Source organism: Ornithodoros turicata, chromosome 4, assembly GCF_037126465.1.
Source record: "Ornithodoros turicata isolate Travis chromosome 4, ASM3712646v1, whole genome shotgun sequence".
In the NCBI taxonomy this organism is placed as follows: Eukaryota; Metazoa; Arthropoda; class Arachnida; order Ixodida; family Argasidae; genus Ornithodoros; species Ornithodoros turicata.
In genome coordinates, this window is record NC_088204.1 from 83,643,696 (window position 1) to 83,663,626 (window position 19,931).

The 19,931-nt window shown below is 48.2% G+C and overlaps 1 protein-coding gene across 2 annotated transcripts in view; it reads left to right on the plus strand.

Annotated features, from left to right (window-relative positions):
* The window catches only part of LOC135392213 (uncharacterized), a 107,223-nt gene that overhangs the window by 82,490 nt on the left and 4,802 nt on the right, over positions 1–19,931 (plus strand). For both annotated transcript variants that reach the window (XM_064622930.1, XM_064622929.1), the window contains exons 21-27: positions 1,613–1,670; positions 1,725–1,907; positions 1,963–2,053; positions 2,232–2,400; positions 2,451–2,575; positions 2,681–2,996; positions 3,056–3,344. In XM_064622930.1, coding sequence (XP_064479000.1) covers positions 1,613–1,670; positions 1,725–1,907; positions 1,963–2,053; positions 2,232–2,400; positions 2,451–2,575; positions 2,681–2,996; positions 3,056–3,344 — 1,231 coding nt within the window. The remainder of the gene's footprint in view (positions 1–1,612; positions 1,671–1,724; positions 1,908–1,962; positions 2,054–2,231; positions 2,401–2,450; positions 2,576–2,680; positions 2,997–3,055; positions 3,345–19,931) is intronic.

A 19,931-nucleotide genomic window follows, 5' to 3' on the forward strand; every position in this document is an offset into this window, starting at 1 on the left:
ACATTCAGTCGCATCCAATGAATCAATGCGACGTCTTGATGAGAGGTGTTTCGCGGCATGCGGAAAGCGAGTTGAATCGACTCTTGTAAGCATAGATGGGGGGGATGTAATTTTGCCATGGGTGTCACTAGATGTCGAAGAAGAATACACAGAACATTGATGAGGAACAGTTTTTAAAGATGTCGCACACTCCATCCGAGAATGCGAACACTCATGACGACAATCAGGAGGCAATCTTCCAAATAAATCTCGATTAGCCGTTCATTTTGTGGCCGCGGAGTGTCAGTGTGTGATGAAAAATGGTTCGCAGAGTTTACCAACCTCGTGCGTTTACCAAGTATTATTTTTTTCGCGGGAAGTTTATGGGTCTAGCCGAATTTATCGTGTGATGCATTCAATCTCTCCCTTTAATTTTTTGCGCTAACATCGTATGACATCATGTTCGGAAAGTCGCACGTTCTTGCACGGGCTTTTTGGCCCATTTCAGTCGCAGACGTTTTCTGTCATTTTAAGGACTTGGTTGTTCCCTGTAGAGACGTAATTCAGAGACAAAATGGCATAGATGAGCTGGTGGATCAACTCCATAATGTAAAAGCCTGAGTCTAGGCACACAACACGCGACTCAACCCAGCAAAATTTACTACTAACAAGACAACCATGTACATATAGTCACATAGTGTACAATTCAGAGGTCCCGTAGAATGGTTGAAACGACGGTTTGTTCAGTAGAGGAATTTGTTTTTCCTTTGAGATTGCCCCACACACAGCGCGTACCAAAGCCGACGCTGTACTTGACGTGTCCTGGCTCGAATTTAAAATAAATGTCCATCTCTCGTTGCCAATAATGGTCAATGTTGGCTCGATGACGTACTAATAGACGGCATGTTCGGGTACCACAAATTGCAGACAAAAAGCGCTCTGGGTCTCGAGGTATAAGGAATTGACAGTTTGGTAGGTGGTTGACTAATACCCTTGACACAAAGGATCACCTAACGGAAAGGCGTTGCGACACCCGGCAAAGGAGAATCTCATTTTCCGAAGCGATCCTTTTGGGAAGCTGAGATAAGCCTGTTCATCCGTAAGGGCGTATGGCGTAGCCTCGTACGAAGGGCGATACGACGACGATACGGTACTCTCGAACAAAGGCTAGACAGTGTTTTTATTTTGCATGTATACTCCCAAGTCTGCGTGCAGATATTGCATTTGCAGTACTCATTTTGAAATAATTGCTCTTATTGTTATGTATACCATTACTGTTATATAATACTGACATGTTTTTCAAACGAAACACCAAAAGGATCTTGTTACCGGCACCAACTCCTTTCGCCAGGTTGTCATTTGCAGCTGTAGAGGACCCTTAATAGAAAGGAGTTGAAATGTGCCCGTACGTCAGAGGCATGACATCTATTACAAACACGTGTAGTTCTGTCCCCGTGTCTGTAATAATCGCCGAGTATCAGTCAAACCCCTCGACAGTTTTGGCTGTTGAGCTCATTCTTTTCTTGGATTATTCAAGTTACAACTCAAGACATCTGTGGACAGATATTTTTAAAACGGAAGTTATTAGATATTATTTAGTGAAAACGGTTCTCATTGGTGCCATTTTGCGCAGATGACGTATCTGTGGATCTCTCTTTTCCTGGCTGTGGCCACAGTTGCTGTACCCGCCCGTACGTAAACCTCGTCACGTTAGCTTGGCTCCATCAAACGACGTTTCATTTCAGGATCAACCAACCTGAAAATCGTGTGTTACTACTCAAACTGGGCAGTGTACAGACCATCTTTAGCGAAATTTACGCCACAGAACATCAACCCTTATTTATGTACGCATATAATCTACGCATTCGCCGGCTTCAATAAACGTTACGAGCTCAAGCCTTATGATCCTTATAATGACATTGAACAAGGTAAGATCTTATTTTGTGTTGTACTACCTACATATCATTCAATTTCCTTACAAAGGGAACTACAAGAAATTTGTCGGGTTAAAAGAATACAACCCCGATTTGAAGACCATGGTTGCCGTCGGAGGTTGGAATGAAGGCTCCAAACGGTGAGTGACAGAAATGGAGTAACAAACAGTTTGTCGCAACGAATGCTTTCAAAAGCCATCAGTTCTACACGTGTAAACGACTCAGTAATAGAGCCATAAAAACGGTGCAGAAAGAACAATGCTTTTATATATATGTATATATATCTTTTTTTTTTGTGTGTGTGTGGGGGGGAGGCAGGTTCTCTCACATGGTATCAGAGCGCAGCCAGCGGCAGAAATTCGTTCGAAGCGCAGTAAAATTCTGTCGGGAGCACAACTTCGACGGTATCGACCTGGATTGGGAATATCCGAGCTTCCGCGATGGCGGCAAGCCCGAGGACAAGCAAGGCTACGCTCTCCTTATCAAGGCAAGTCAAAGCCAGTGAGGAAGGTTTGCCTCATTTAGAACGCATTTCAGGAACTACGGGAAGCCTTTGAGTCAGAATCGGTGCCGGCCAATAAGGAAAGACTTTTGCTCTCTGTGGCCATGCCCGCTGGGAAACAGTATATAGACGGTGGATTTGATGTCAAGACTGTCGCCAAGTATGTCCCACAATAGATTTGGTAACCCCTGTTGTTTCGCCTATGAATAACACGTGTCATATTGAATTTATGGCGCTCGCAAGAAATGCCGTGGGTTTCTTGCAGGTCTGCAGACTTCTTGAACCTCTTAACGTACGACTATCATACAGCGTACGAAGCCACAACGCAGCACCATTCTCCACTCGCACCAAGAGACAACCTCGAAGAGTGGGACGAAGAGAACAAATTGAACGTCCGTTGGACTGTCGACTACTATCTCCGCCAGGGAGCTCCCAGAAACAAACTAATTGTAGGCATACCAACCTACGGCCGCTCGTACACCCTTGCCGATCCAGAAGACACGGAGCTTGACGCCACAGCTGAAGGACCAGGAGAACCAGGGAACTCTACCCGTGAAAAGGGTTACTTGGCCTACTACGAGGTAATCCTGTCTTTTTGGCCATGCTTTTCTTGATGATATAAGTGGTTATGTGGTTCCAGATTTGTCAGAACGTCAACGAGCTTGGTTGGGAGGTGGAACGTCCTTATCCAAATTTGATTGGTCCTTACGCATTTAAAGACGACCAGTGGGTGGGCTTTGACGATGAAGAAATCATCCGCGAGAAAGCCCGCTACATCCTGAAGGAAAACCTTGGCGGGGCCATGGTCTGGACGCTGGACAATGACGATTTCCGTGGCAACTGCGGCGGCGAGCAGAGCCCTTTGATAGCGGCCCTGAGAAAAGCGCTACTCGCCACAGACCAAGATACAGCACCGCCTCCTATTAGACGTATGTCACTCTCTTATATTCTCTGCTAGCAAAATTTCTGCCCGAAATGTACGTGTTTCAAGTGCCGGAATTTCCTATTATGAATCAACGTTGCTCAATGACATGCAAAATATAAATGCTGTCAGTTCCTAAACAGACTTTCTAAACTACCAACAATAGTTTCTCCAGGGATGGATCTTCTAGCCAACAGCACCATCTCTCCGTTCCATACGTTACAGGACAGACGAAATCTTTTCTCAAAACTAGAAATTAGTGGCCCTTATCACTCACTGGCACTTTCGTGAATTACTTGTAGAAATTAATTTACAACATTTTGCCCTCTGAAACGCCCAGTAGTGTCAACTAGTTAAGGGGGTCATGGACACAAAAAAAATAATAATAAATAAAAACTGTTGCACAATGCATGTTCGGTGCCCCTCATTTTTTAAAATTATTATTGAACGTCATTCCCCCCTTCCCCGAACTCCCGCCAAGAGCTTTGCTAGATTAGATTAGGTTAGAAGGAGAAGAAAACCATGGAAACATAGTAGGTGGCACTGGTGCGACCAGCTGTTCCATGACGCTTACATGAGCTTTGTTTTCCTTTGTTGCTAAGCTCCAAATAATAGAAACTGGAAAGAATATCCCAATCCATGGGCGTGGGCTGCGTCTTGCATGCAATGCACCACGACTTGGGCAGAGTGTTGCAACCGGTCCGAATTTATCCCGAACAGTTCGGAAATTCAAGGTTTGCGTTCGGTGTCGGGTTGAACGTGCAATCCGGACATCAAACGTTCGAAAATCGGCCACGGGGGCCATCCAAAATATTTTCAGTTTAAAGGAGCAGTCTAAGACCCAGAAAAAAGAATTCGTTCTTGATCGTGATGGAATATCCGATCACTAAATAACGTTTTCACGCAAGAAATATGAGCGTTAGCAGAAAAATATCGCGCGCAGCAGTCGATTGCTTCTCACGAGTGCGGAGAGCTCTCTCCTACTCCTGTGGAAGACACGTGAGAAATGACGGGCACCTCCGTCACGATGTGACGTTGTACGTTGCGTCCACTCCTAGGGCTCGCAAGTGACCTCGGCTGCGATCTGACACCGGGCTGGCGCCTTTCGCGCGCGTTGTTCTGCCGAGAGACGCGCGCGCATCAGCGATTTCCCTACACCCCCCCCCCTGCATTTTGCACCCTCCCCCCTGAAATTTCTCAGGTGACCACGCCCAGCTCGGCCACAAACACGTTCTGGTAGAGAGTCCGGCGCAGCGAATTACATCCTGTACTGTCAAACTTGGGCTGTAGGACCACAGTCATGCAGATGATCGTACCATGCATTTGTCCAATCTGTGTGTAAGGTATTCATTGAGCTTCTTGAGACAAGGCGCTAGTCTTTTTTCTTTGTCGGTCGTGTGATTGCGCATCTTAATGTTGAAGTGCCGTTCATAATGAATCTGTATTCTAATGTACCGTGCTCTAACGTAATAACGTGTACAAATAAGACGGGAAAGCTGTGCAGAGATGTCACCATCGTGCCACGATTCTTTCCGGGTCTAAGAAAAATCCTTTAAGTGGAACCTTCACCAAGCATCCCCCCTTGAAAGCTCGCCCCCCCCCCAGTGAATTTCTGGGGAAATCACTGATGCGTATCAGAAACGGCTGCCCGTTTTTTTTTGTTTTTTTTTTTTTTACAGAACATGGCGTCGGAAACATTGGCCGTCTGATCAGTCTGTCGCCAGTGAACTTTCTTCGATCCTTTCCGGTTGCACGGCAAGGAGACCCAGTGCAACGAAATCGGGAACTCGCGTGTGGGTTGGGGTCAGCACTCCTCCAAAAGTGAATTGGGACGTGCAGGTGCAGTGCGAGTAGAAGTTGCGATCGTTGAACTAGTTCAATAAGTTGCAAACAGAACTGATTTTTACACACTGCTTGACAAATTAAAAACTGTTTTCAGCCATTCAAATCTCCTTTCCATGCTCTTTTAAGACATCTGATGATAGTACATGCGTCAATTGCCGAAAAGCACAAAACGTTTTGATGCGTGCAATTTTATTTTCCCCAGAAGAAAAAGAAAAGAATGTACGCCCCCAAACATATCCGCGCCCGTTCACTCTCGACTCGCCCCGCGGGGTCTAACGAAGAGAAGGACAACCGATGACGCCATAGCGTCAGCGCCTGCCTTTTTCTTTTTGTGCGTGAGGGCTTCCTCCTTTTGTAGTCGGTAAACTGTCCATCGGGGGGACTAGGGATTGAAAGGGTCCGGGCGCATGGAGGATTTCATTGTCCCGCCAGAGTTTCCCTATGTTATGTATTGGCATCGAGGCGGAAATCCAATCACAAGGACTAGCTCCCCTATAACTGCCTCAACAAACTAGGACCAAAACTAGAACTAGTGCAATACCAACTCCTGCCTGTGAAATCACGTGCTGTTCGTGCTTGTCGTCGCCATGCAACAGACCAAGACTGCGGAGAGTTGCGTACGGGATAACGGCACGAAGGAAAGCAATGCTTAGTAGTGGACAACGTACCTTCCATGCGTTTCTTCGAAGAGCATAGGCGAAGTCAGCCAACGTCTTCCGAATTCCACAGCACCAAGAACTGCTCTCCCCCTGTGTAGAACTCTGCGAACACCCACTCGAAGAGGCTTAGAACGTGTGAGGGCCCCCGAACGCGACAGCCGCTATTCACACTTGGTAGTTTATCTCTACGGCTAAGAGAATGAACTGCCCTCTATACCGGATTGGGGTTGAAGGAGCGTTTGAATGGTGCTCCAGCGAATCTGTGGAACTCCATAGAGCTCCTCAACTCTGTGCCACAAAACGTCGGGAACGAGACACCCGTGAAAAACGCAGTTTCACGGCTAGAGCAGAAAAGACAGAGACTATAGCGATGCAAACGATCCCTGAGTGGCAGGAGTCCAACCATCCTGCAGTAGCGTAGCGCCACGCGATCTGACGCGGAACAGATAGCTCCGGTGCACCCGTTGGTGCCGGAAGTAAGCCCAGCAGGGACACATGGAACCGCCTCACTGACCATGTAGGAAGATCAGCGTCCACGTAACTCCGGCGGCGGACTGGCAGCTGTAAACTCTGAGCGCGGCCTATTCTGCTGAAAGGAACAAAAGAAACGAATCTGCGGGCCAAGAAGGTAGGATGGTTAGGCTCACTCAGGCGCGTGCAGGATGGTTAGGTTCACTCAGGGCATCAAAAATTACCTTTATACCTAAAGCAAGGCACTTTTACATGTGGCACTCGTAAGCCACCAACCTCCCGCGACTGGTACAGACGCGCGCGCGACACCCATTCCACGCTGTTTCCCCATATGAACTGAAAAGCTACACCGGCCACAGTAAGAAAGATCTGACGTGCCGGAAGTGATATGGTACCATGGTACCAGAAGTTGCTTAAGAACCACGACGCCGCACAAGTAAGTGGAAGAACCAGACCCTTCAGGTTAACGAAGAACAGGAATGCTGTACTGGTGAATACGCATCTACGATATACTGCGATTCCCCGACTGTTGAAATAGTAGCCCAGTATGCGTAATTCAGTTTTAGCAGGGATCCCAAACGGAAACTGACAGGAGGGAACAGAACTGATAAACAGCACTGCAGTTTTATCCCTGTTTATCCACGCGTTCGAGGCTCTACCGTAGGCATCCAGGATGGATAACACTTGACCTATCGCATCGACACTGCTAATGACTAAGGATAGGTCATCTGCATACGCAAACAACGGAATGGCCACTGAACCCGGCAGCTGTAGCATGCGAGTACGAAGAAATATGACGTTTCTGCATAGGTTGCGTAAGCTTCCTATGAAGGTTGCGAGAGCTTCCAAGAGCGGACTAAAGACCATGGCGTACAAAGCAAGGAGATAATGGACAACCCTATCGGCACCCCCAATTTGGTGGAAAAAGTACAAGACATTCCCCTATTGACTCCAATGCCGGCAAAGACCTCAGCATAGAGAGCTCTGATCCAAGACACAACCGCACGATCAAAACCAACAGCTCCCAACACCCCGTTCATGTACTCGTGTTACTCTGTCAAAAGCTTTGTTCTGGTCAAAAGAAACCAGCGCTACCGATTGGTGGCGACTGTGAGCCCGATGAATCGCGTCTCGCAAAGCCTGAATGTGAAGCTCAACGAAAAAGTGACCGCACGGAGTCAAGCTTCGTCAATACTGACCCAGCACATTCACCAGTAGCTCCTCGACAGTGTTTCGAGGGCGGCGAAAATAACGGCCAAGAAGAAGATTAGAGCAACATGCTTCTCGTGACCAGCGTTTGACCGACTGCGAAGCAGCGAACTGGTCTCAGGCACGTAACTTCAAAGAGGTAATCATCCTGAGTATGTCCCGAATAGCATCGTCGTTTCCAGAGCCCCTGGAACCCGGGCGACGCAAGATAGAGAGAGAGTACTTGCCGGAGAAGCTGGATCTCCTCCCGGCTCTCACGAGCACGTTTTGCCCGCCACTGTTGAAAGAGTCTCGCGGCCCCGAACTTCGTCTGTTCCCACCATTCTGGCGAAACAACAGAGACAGTGCACTGACTCTCGAGCCACAGTCTGACGTCATTACGTACCTCCGAGTCACTCAACTGAGAAGCAGCCAGCCTCCAACAGCCTGATCCAGCGCGGTAACGCCGAAAGCCTCCAAGACCAAAAAGAACCCCTTCATGGTCTGATAAGTCCCCAGACGGGCAGACAACACACTCGCGCATATGCGAGACGATGCCAAAAGAAACATAAAAATGATCTATGCGGCTATGTGCACCACGAGAATTCGACCAAGTGCATTGGTACTGCCCATAACAACATACTGCCCATAACAAAATTAAACAACCTCATTGGTCCAAAAGGTTGCAGCCTCGTTGGCAGCTGTAGTTCGTTCAGGGCGGTGACATCACAACACGTAAGGGCTCGTAACGGGCACGATAGCCTCAACGAAGATGCTAAACGAGGAGCAGAGATTGTGCCACAGCAGAGCGTCGATAAGTTTTTTCGTTTCGTTATTCCTAACGACTCGCTGACGTTGAAGCTGCCAAACAAAGATGGCGGAATGATTGTGGCGTCAGGATGCCTCTGAACTGGACGAGACAGGTTTTGTAAAGTTCTTCCGTCCGTCAAGAAACGCTCTCCGCACCGTTTGTGAGGACTTGCGACCGTGTACTTCACTCCGTCTTGATAGCTACGGGTGTTGTGATGAACAACAAAGGCGAAATGGATGCATATAGTAGTGTTCGAATTGTTCTCTTTAATAGTACATTGCGGACATAGTGTTGATGTTGTAATGAACGTCAAGAGCAAAGGATTCTGTAAGTTTCCTGAAGTCGACTGTCTTGAATAGTTCCATAACATTCTCTTGCTTCGCGGTGCTAACACGGAATTAAAACAGTTCACTACCGTTCTGTTCAACCTCACTAAAAAAACGTCGCACTGTGAATTTATTTTAAGTCTACTGTTTATAAAGCCTGACAGTAAGGCTGCGCGTTGTTCTTCCCTGCTTGAAGGAAAAATTTACATAAAGTTAATGAAATAAGTGTAGACGTTGAGGAAAACGGGCAGCCTCCTCCTCTTTCTTTTTTTGATACCACTACGTCTTCCCTTTCTGGTCTCGGACTCCCACGTGCCCTAGAACTCAGCACATACTAGTTCTCGTATCATACTTAATTCTCACCCGACACCATCGTCAGGGCAGGAAAATTATTTACAATTTTTGGGTATTGCTTGACTATTATCCTCACAGTGAAGTACTGTTTATTCATTATTGTCACACGACTAGCGAGCCGTATATTGAGACAGAAAGAAAAGGAGATGATGAACGAGCATAGGAACGAACATTGGAACGCAACGAGCATGTATGAGAGCACGAGAATGCGAGCTATCGGAACAAATGAAAAAGTACTATTGGTCGGAGAAGATGCAGCCTCGCTGCCAGCCTACTCTTCGCTCAGGGCGGTGACATCACAACACGTGAGCGCTCGCAACACGCACAATAACTATGGTGAGCTCACCATACAATAACCACAAAGAAGAAGCTTCACGAGGAGCACAGATTGTGACCACAGCAAAGCATCGATAAAGTTGCTTGTTTCGTTAGCCTGAACGACTCGTTCAGCTGTCTCGTGCCGTAAGTTGAACGTGTGAAACGATTAATCCCTCTGTCGTTAACTAAGCGAGAAAGCTCCACGGTAATTGGTTTACGGCTACTCACTTGCCGGTCAATAACGCAGTTGAAATCTCCCGCTACCACAACATTAGAGTTTCCTAGAAAAAAACAAAGAAAGGCTCCGAAAAAAAGTCACTAAAGAGTAAAGTCACTGTAGAGTCACTAAATAAACATCGTTCAGAGTATCGACACTGATTTCCAAGAGCGAGCATGCGCCATCTTGTTTCCGTGGTTCGGTAGCCACGAAGCACGCGCACTTTTTAGAGCCATTTATAGGGAAAGTTTTGCTATTCTTCTGCCGCCTCATGGGTGGAGCCTATTTTGACGCCAGTGTCGTCGTTGCGCCGCCCACAAAGCATGAATCCAAGCTACAGTCCAAGCAGAAATCCGTTTACCAGCCATCTGGTCCGCGCCATTTTGGTGCTGCTCGCCAGCTGGTCAACAGCTTTGTTGTCGCACTGAATGGAATCTACAGGAATAACCGGCTTCTGATCCAAAGCCGTCTGAAGATAAGGGGGGCTTTGCTGCCAAACTGAAAGAGTTGAAGGATAATGGTATTCGAAGGACGTTGTACGCACGTGTCTTCTGTGCTTGCATCGTAAACAAGGATCAGCATCAATATGGCGCCGCCTGACAACGGGACAACAATAGAGCACTGCGGGGGAGGTCGCTTAGCCGTGTCGTCGCATGACGCGCTTCAAGTAGCGCAATGCGTTGACATGTTCTAACTGCCACGGATCTAGGTCCGCCGGTCGACGGTGGTTGACACAAGGTCGACGAAGCTCACCAACGTGGGTTCAGTGCATGCCCATACAGCACAGACGAAGGCACTGCGATTGAACGTCGTATTTTAAAAGCGCTTTGTTTGCGTACTGTGGTGCCTCGATATGGAAGATACGGAAACGGTAACGCTCAGCGATGCTTTCGCTGGATTTCTTGTGGCCCAGTATTCCTCGCCGACGCTACTCTTTCAAAAGAAATTGAATGAGACAAGATACACACGTTCTCACACAGCACTGCCTTTTTATTATCTAGCCTCGTCTTATTACCTCCATTATGCAACATTTATTGCACTGCAGGATCAGTATGGCAGCACCACATACACAAAACTACACAACGCTGCTCCGTTAGCCGCCATTGCTGTTTAGCTGTTTACCCAGGGCCGGTGCTAGGGGTGTGCGGGGCCTGAGGCAAAGGCACATCGCGGGGCCTGTTTCACACCAGCAGTAATGAAAAGATAAGAGATAAGATTTTCGCAGTGGGAGATTTTAGCAGTACGGGAAATGGCAGCAGGAGAGCGAAATCCTCGCTATAGCTTGCAGGGTTTGCGGATTTTTCTTAAAAGTGGGACTTTTTCTCATCACATGACGGAATGGCACATAACACATTCTTCTCTCATTTGCGTGCGATTAAGTGCATACTTGATATTAAAAAAAAAAAGTAATCCCTTATTGAGGGCTTCGTGCGCGGGGCCTAAGGCAGTCGCCTTACTCGTCTACCCCTATCGCCGGCCCTGTGTTTACCTACACCGTACAAACTGCGCATGCGTCAGGTTCGCCGCTCTGATTGGTCTCCTTGCTGCGTGAACGCACTGCTGTGCGGAAAAGTTGAGCCGTTTCGAACTCTTCTACGTCCATGCTTGGGAGCTTTCCGTTAGCTCGTTGTCATGGAAACTGACGGATACAGGCCAACGGAACGGAGGCCTTTGCGTCAAAACGCATCAGTGAGGACCAACCTTAGGCTCCTCCTAATGGCCAAACTCTCCCTATTAACGGCTCTGAAGCACTTTAGGGAGCCTCCATGTGAATAGTTGAGAAGCCGCAGCAACCCATGGAGGCTCCCTAGCGCACTTCAGAGCCGTTTATAGGGAGAGTTTGGCCATTAGGAGGAGCCTAATTTGAAGTGCGTCATGCAACGTCACGGCCGGGCTAATCCACCTCCCTCGCCGTGCTTAGAGTCACTAAATAGGGAGCAGAGTAGCGACACTGAGCCACGCCGGTGAGCGAGCCTGCCATCTTAAGGGCGGATCCCATAACCCGCGACAAGCGACAGCTACACGCGACAAGCCACAAATTTGGCGGCGGCACTCGGGCTCTCGCGACAAAAAAGCGGTGTCGCGGCTACAAAATCCTGCATCTGCTCCCCGTAGATATTTGTCGCTTGTCAACAGTCACCGTTGCCCGGCGCGTGCCCAAAACTCGCTAGATTTGGCGGTATGTAGCTGTAGCGAACGACAAAGCATAGAGATGCGGGGAAAACAGCGTAGCGTGAGTGTCAAGTCACCTTCATTTTAATGAAATTTCGAGATTGTAGGGGAAAGCAGCCGTTCGAATCGATGGTTATCGCGTATGGCCAAAATCTATTGCACATTGTGTGGAAACGGATGGAACTGCAGCGCCACCACAGATAAACATATTATAACAAACTTACGGTAGTATAAATTTCTCTCGGTGTTTATCTTTCTGCGGCGTTTCAGTCGAAATTTTATGATGTTTTTGACAGATATGCCGCATAATCAATTGAAAACTACGAATTCTTCTCTCGCCAATATAGTTTTGTCGCCAGCTGCTGTCGCCTCACAAATGGATCGGGAAGCTGCTCCCGCGACAGCGGCGACGGCGACAGAATCTGTAGCGTGTCGCTCGTTATGGGATCCGCCGTTTAGGTCCGGCGCGACTGCGTCGCCTAGCAACCGGACGCCAACTTCGCCGCCGGAGAAGAGCGCCCAGTCGAGCCAGCTCGCAACCGAGGAAACCGGTTTTGGATGGAGAGGACTCAACATGGACGGCGAGTTCTTGGAAGGAGAAACCACGTGGCCCAATCGGCCCAATCGCAAACACCGAACGGCGGCTCCGGCGCGGAAAAGGAATGCGATGCTCTGTGCCCCTATCTGGTGACTCTAAGTTTGGCAACAAAGCCCCCTTATCACAGGCGGCTGTGGGTCATAAGCCGGTTATTCCTGTAGATTGCATTCATTGCGACAAAAGCTGACGGACAGCATCAATATGGCGTATTCTGCTTGGATTCAGGCTTTTTGGGCGGTGCAACGACTACTCTGGCGAAATAGGCTCCACCCACGAAGCGGCAAAAGAGCAGAGAATGGCCAAACTCTCCCCATAAATGGCTCTGGTGCACTTTAGCGCACGATGCCATCTATCGTGCGCGGGCAAAGTGTTCTCTTGCAAGCAGCTCATCAAGGTTGACAGCCCTGAGCTCACCGATTGCGTGCGTCTGCGGACCACTCTCATCTCAAACGAAGAAGAAGACGAGAGGAAAGAATCCTACTGTCTCACCTTGGCTATAGAAAGCAACTTAGACAAGCCACATTGCTCGCCGCAGTGGGTTGTTGTTGTTGTTGTGCGATGCGTTGTCCGGTTGAGCGTTGAGCAGGGTGTTTTCGTATGTTTCTTAGCCGTGTGTGTGCTCCTCATACTCAAGTAATATGGCTCTTATAAGTCGTCGACCGTTTCATGAGTCTTTTTGTATAGTTCGGAGGCTGCTGCATGGGCGCGAGATCAGCGAAGCCGTGTACTGCATACAATCACGCAAAGAAAACGGAAGAAAATGAACGAACCGGTGTGGAAGTGTTAAGGGTAGAGCCTCAGGCACAACAGTAGCAGATAAATACACTTGTCATTTGGATGGTTCTTGCGCCACACTGTGTGGTAACAGGTTTCCGTGTTAGCGGCGCAAAACAGCTGTGGCTATGAGTATTGTACAGGTACAGAGAGGACAGCAGGAAAGAGTGGGGGTTAGTAAGGGGGACGTTAGTATGCGTCATGGACGGACTGAAACGGAATGTCAACAGGTTCATTGTGAACAGACAATTGCTTGTTGTATCCCACTTGTTTCTGCTATCCTTAAAAAAATAAAAATAAACAAAGGACCATGTATGAACGTCTGCACCAACATTTCTACGACGGAAAGAAAGTACTGAGGGAAGGTAAAACGGGTAGGAACTCTTTATTACAATTAATATGAACAAGACTTTCGTGCAGAGCCCGCACTTGATCAATGAAAGCTGCAAGAGAGCACTGATGAGATTTGGATCAAACGTAGGTATGATGCGGAAAGAAGACAGGACGCCACGCAGATAATCGCTTTTTACACTTTGTGAGCTGCACATTGTGAGTTAACGCACACACTTCCGTCTATACCCGGTATGTGGCCCATATGGTCGCAGTCACGTTCTTCACCGTGCAAATGAAACCTGTCGGCTCAAGAAGTTTTTGAGTTTGAAATTGTTTTGGAAGACGTGGGGAGGCATTGCACCCCGAGCTGTGTTGTCCAACCACTTGTGATTCCCATTCACACTATAGACCTCTCCCTGTTTGTAAACAAATGACGTCATAATGTTCGACAGCGCCACCGGTTTGGTAGAGTTGAACTATGCTCGAAGCTATGGGGCGAACAAGGCCCGAATATCACGGTCTTGAGGGGATTACGATGATCCCTGAAAGGGACGCGACCTTCGGTTCCACTTTTCCTTCAATAGGAGGCAGCGAACAAGTGCCCATTCGTGGAAACCAGCTCTCGCCTTCCGATCTGTTTCGGTCTGTCTACCAACGTCATGACGACGTTTCTCGGGTAGAGGTTTATTCTTAAAGTGATAAAAAAAGTGACCTAAAGCGGAAATGAAAAAGAACACCCCATTCCGTGGCGTTTCCCTAACTCCAGCGCTATCCATGGGGCTGGCAATCCAGAAAAGCTACTACTCATCCACAGCGCATGCGCTGGCGTACGGATTCTTTCCTCTCCCCAGACGCAACAAGTTCACTTTGACATCCTCGAGACGCCCTGGTGGACAATACATGGATTATCGCACAACAATCATACACGCTTCTCTCTCCCTCAGCGAGCAATTATGTTAGTGGTCTTTGATCCTCAACTGGGGATGGTACCGGTGTGGGGCGGAAACAAGATGGCGCTTCTGCTCTCCCCTGGGTCCCAGTGTCGATACTCTGAAGCGAAGCTTATTTAGTGACTCTATGGTGAGCTACCTATGTTTAATGCTTCTTCAGAGCCCTGAACAGCTGACTAGCAGACGACATATCTCTGAACCAATCAGCGAGCGCGGACGTTATGTCGTCAGCGCAAGGTCTTATGCTACGTCCACACTACATCATCGAAAGCTGCGAACGCGTGGAACTCCTTCACCGCTTTTACGGCTTTCGCGACCGTCTTGTCCACACTGTGCTCCGAACGTCGGGAATGCCGGCACCTACCGTCCTCTGCTTGAAAAACTCATCCGTTTCATTCTTCCAACTGCTCTGAACTGCTCTTCAAGCTCTGCACGTGTCATACGTATAATGTCGTTGTGTTAAATGAAGATTACAATTGCAAAGCACGTATTTATTGTGTTTTATACAGCAACCTGAAAAGCGATGCTACCACACAGTCGACACACTTACTTCCTCGTCTTTTCTCCGCAGCTGCTATGATGCGGTCTTGATATATCTACGTTTCTGCTCCTTATATCTACGTTTCTGCATAGCCGGCACTTCGTCGTCTACAGTCGAGGGATGGCGCAGCGAGGGAAATGGTTTGCGCAGTCACCGCTTCACAACATTTTGGCGCTTGCTTGGAAATGCAGTACCGCTGGTGTAACGTCTTCTTTTTGTGTTATTTTTGTTTTCTCTTGGCGCGCGACGGGTCAAACGAAATCTTGTGCAAACATACGACCGCTCGTGCTCACCCATGCCAATGCCAATACTGTAAACACGCATATCGCGCTCAGCAAGACGGAACAATTAGTGGCGCGGCTTTTGAATGCGCACAGGCTGTTCAGCTGTCTCCTGAACTTCTTCGTTGATCTGTTGCTGTTCCGTGCTGTGCTGTTGTCGGGCGAAGGGTTAGTCACCCGTCGTTTCGTGTGATTTCTGCAATGCTTGGGCATATAATAAACGAAATCTCTCGGAACACAAAAAACCTAAGTTGGAAAGGACGCGGTTGAAACAACTTTATGTCGACATGTTATAGCCTACCGACATTACTCGTAATTTGCGAAACGAAACCGCATCCTGTTTTCTTTATTTCCTGTTACCCTGGGCTTACAAATTTCAGACCACGTTGTGGTGGTGCAAAACGCTTCATTTACTTGCACAGTCAACGGAAATGAAATAAAACTGCAAAGAGGCTGCATAGCATTTCCCATATCATTGGACATCAGTGGAGGAGGAGGAGAAAGGCAAAAGAGAAGAAGAAAAGGGAAGAAAAGCAGGGTAGAGGAGAAAAATGTGTGTGCGTGGACCATACAGCTGCTTGGAATGTAAAGTGCGAATGGAGGTTTCCAGTTTGGTCGAGTATATAATTCGGGTCTGTTGTGCTCATCCTGGTCGTCACTAACCACGGCCCCAGACTTCGCCCATGTACAGATCAGCAAGCCGTGAACTGGGTTTTTGATGTCCCATTCGGCTGCAGATGACTTTCAGCTCGTGGATCTCGGAGTGAGAGCATTTCATAAAAAATTGACATTGTGAGTGTCACCTTGCCTATCCGCACAGGAACTTGGAGTAATCCACTCTAGCTGTCTTTCTCGTCCTCGTCGAGGCTGCCGACATCACATGAACTTGTCTGGATTAGCAAAAGGTACACGGTACACTGATTACAATTCTTCTGGCTTATCGTACTTCCTTTTGTAATCGGGAGCCCTAATTCGCATGCTTCGAGGATAGCCAGGGTCAACAGGCTCTGGCAGGAGGTAGTCGTTATAAATTCGCGCAAGGTACACCACCCTTTTCTCGTTCCGAAAGGCGTCGTCCAGTACTTACAACGAAGAGGCAGTACTGCCGGTTGGTTATACGTGGAGTTGGCCGTGGATCTGGTACCAGTAGACATGCTTGCACTTCCACAGACCGCACTTCCTCAGTTCCGGTACGTGACTCTGTCCTGTACGCTTGCTACCGTCCACCAGTTGGTCCTGACATTTCGCGAATGTTCCGGTCACCATACACGGCATGCTTAGTGTGGCACATAACTGATCATCGGCTCAATATGCCGTTCCACTAGAGAGGACTCCCAAGACTACAGCGGTGTTCACGTCCATATGATCTTGTCCGATGCTTGGTGGAACCTCAGTGTCAGCCACACCCTTTAGTGTGCACATTTCGCACTGCAGTGTTAGTTCACTGTGCAGTCCTTTTCTGTGTTCAGAAACGACTGCAAACGCAAGTGCAAGAAACGCCAGTGCACAACTGAATGGGTGGTAGATTCCGAGCGCCTTGAAGCTACTGATCCGCATGTGAGCATCCAGGTGTTGTAATCTTTGCTTCATCGTGCGAGCAACTACACATGTATAACTTTCTGAGATACCACTAAAGCATTACTGGCATCATATGCTCACGTTCATCAGTGTCCGCCCTGACACCCTCATTGTGTAACGGTGTGAGGAAGCCGGCACTGTGGGTTTGCCGTGCCGCCGGTTTTTAACGCTGATATTCATTTCCCAATCTGAGGGAGCTAACATTTCTATCCATTTATTTACCGTACTTCGACCTGGGTCCCAAGTGCTCCGATTCCATTTCAGCTTCCATCCTGATTCAACTTCGATCCTGAATAACTTTTCTCAGCCGAAGCATATTTGCACACTTGCTCATCAAATTGCCGCTGTACCTTATTGTACACTAAACGATATGGACGTGTCTGAAATCTGCCCCAACCAGCTCCATCCGCCGCTCGAAATTCCAAATGCTTACGAGTCTAGGTTACTTGATCCGCGCTCCTAACCACGTCATGGGACGAGAGGATACCCAGTGCGGTTCAAATAACTATTGTAAAGTTGTCCCATGAAACCATAGACCCGTTTACACCCTACTGGATGAGTGCTAACAGCGCTGCAGGGTTTCCGGCATCCAGTGTAAAAGAAAAGATTTCACTATTTTTTTGCAAGCATGATCCTTCCACATTTCTGTGGCTGCGACTGGGAATTCCAAGACAAATAAGTTTCATCTACTGTTCCCCGAGAAAATGAGCATCGTTGAACAAACAATAAACAAAATTTGGGGCTGGGCTACGCTGCCCGTGCTCGTGCTCCCGCGTCATGGTCAACGTCGGCCTCGTCGTCTTTCGGGCACGTGCAGCGGTGTATCATTTCCAGCGGTCAAATTGTTGTTGCTTGTGACGACACACTCGGTGATAGATGGCAGCACTGCGCTTCCCATTCTGAAGGGACGTACTCGACGGATGACCATACCTGACAAAAACTCGTGTGCCGAGTCAACGGCTTAACATAGATGAAATCTTTTTGTTGGTATTGGTTCTTGATATGTTTTTCTAGTGCGTGATCGAGCCAGATTTTCGATTTTGGGCGGCTCTATTTTGTAAGCGAGCGGAATGTCGAAATATAACTTTTCCCAAACCTTTCGACGACGATATAAAAATTTCTGAGTCTAAAACGCAAAATCTGCTTCGATCATGCACTAGATCTAAGCATCCCCTTCCATTTAAAAGCAGTTGCACGGAGATGAACCAAATTTTCGCGGCGCTACGAGAGTTGAAAAATGTATGGGGATTCCCATAGAGCGTCGGTGTCGTACAACATTTAGCTCTACATTGGAGACTTGATTATAATTTCGTAGACCAGGCTGCGCATCCGCCATGTTTGTTGTCCACGCCGCTACTCTTCCTTCACAGCATTCTTGTTCGTGGAGCGCGATGATTGGTTCGCGACACTCCCGGCGCTCACTGTGGGAACAAGGGAACTGTGCAGACATATGTCGGCCCAGGACGCACATTCCTCGTCAGTCGTGACGTTGTGAGGCCGACAACAGCGACCACCACCACCCGGCGGCAAAAGCAATTTCAACTCTTGTGTCGCGATGTCGCCTCTCGCGGCCGTAGTGGTACTGCTCTCCACCACCATGCTATAATTATGACTCTGTGGAGTGTGCTACTGCTCATTGTGCATTTTACTAGCATATTCAACAGTCTTACAGAAAGAAAACAGGGTGCTTGAAATGAATCCCTGCTACTTGTTTTTCGTTTGCATCGTCGTCGCCAAAGTTTAAGCGATAGCTAAAACGAGCAATCAAAGCTACGTTGAGTCACATGTAGATAACCTCTCATCTATTATTAGAACCCTCCGTATACAGCGCTCAGGTCTCAGTCTCAAGAACTTGATACGGTCCCTGACAATCCATTTCATCCAATCCAAGACAGGGCAATGTGGTGGTGGTGAAAGGGCTTCCTGTTGTCGGCCTCACAGAGGTAGGCACGACTGACGAGGAATGTGCGTCCTGGGCCGACTTCTAAGGGGCCGACATATGTCTGAAAGGCCCGTCTGAGGAAAACACAGGAAAAACTCCAGACAGCACAGCCGGCACCGGGATGCGTCACTACCCAGTACAACAGATCGCGCTCTCTCTAGTCTTAGCGGATGATAGGCGATGCTCCGGCAACCTACGTTGCTGTGGTAATGCCGAGACGCCTTCTGCGTGGTTTCAAATATCGTTGGAGGAAAGAATGGAGGGATCTTTCGTCATAAGCACCCTTCCACTTGTGTGGCCCAACTTTCTATAAGCTGTGTTAAATTGCAGACATTGGCTGTGTGGTATTTTCCAAATAGACTGATTATGTCAAATCAGGACCTGTGATTCACGATGAAAAGAAGGATATATACTTGATATTAATAGATATATAGATATTAACATTGCCTTGAGTTTGAGGGGAAAACACAGGACGAGATGAACAGATAGACTCACGAACCAGCGATGAAGCTTTAATACACAAAGGGCAGGGGGACACGGTAAAAAGAAAAAGTACACTCCGGCGTCTCAGCGTAGGTGAATATGAGGCGCGTAATACAAACCTCTTAACGATCGTAACCCTCACCAGACCAAGACCAGAACCCTCACTTTGGGGTGGGGAGGGGGGAGGTGTCGAAGCGCGTACCGGGGAAGGAAAAGGGAGGAAACCTAATGATTTGTACGGGGGGGCGATCTTCCAACCGCCCCTGCCCCATGGATCCACCACTACCCAAGACTGCGACTCCTAGCTCTTTGTGCCAACGAAGCATCTCTCAATATCCTGCGTGCGCTTCCATGCAATAAAGTAGCGTCGAACATGGTGCCCAGCGTCGCTCACAAAATACCGCCTCCTATACGGCCAGTCTGTAACTTAAAAAAACAAAACAAAAACAAAGATATCCCTGTGCCGTTTCAGATGAACTTGTCTACGATTCTAGAAATAACACAAGCTTGAGTGCGGAAAAGCGGCACTTTATTGTGAGATCTCACGTCTCTGCGCGTGAGTTGAGGTAAATTGGGGAGAAACCACAGCGCAGCAATAAGGGCGTGCTTGAAGACCAGCTTTCTACTCGTAGTTGGAGTCCACAGAAAATGACGTTATCCCGGAGTAGATGTGCGGAGTAGAGTATTGATGTAGCTCCCCGTGAACACACACACAGAAGGGGAGGGGAAACTGCCGCTCTACAGTTTCCCCCT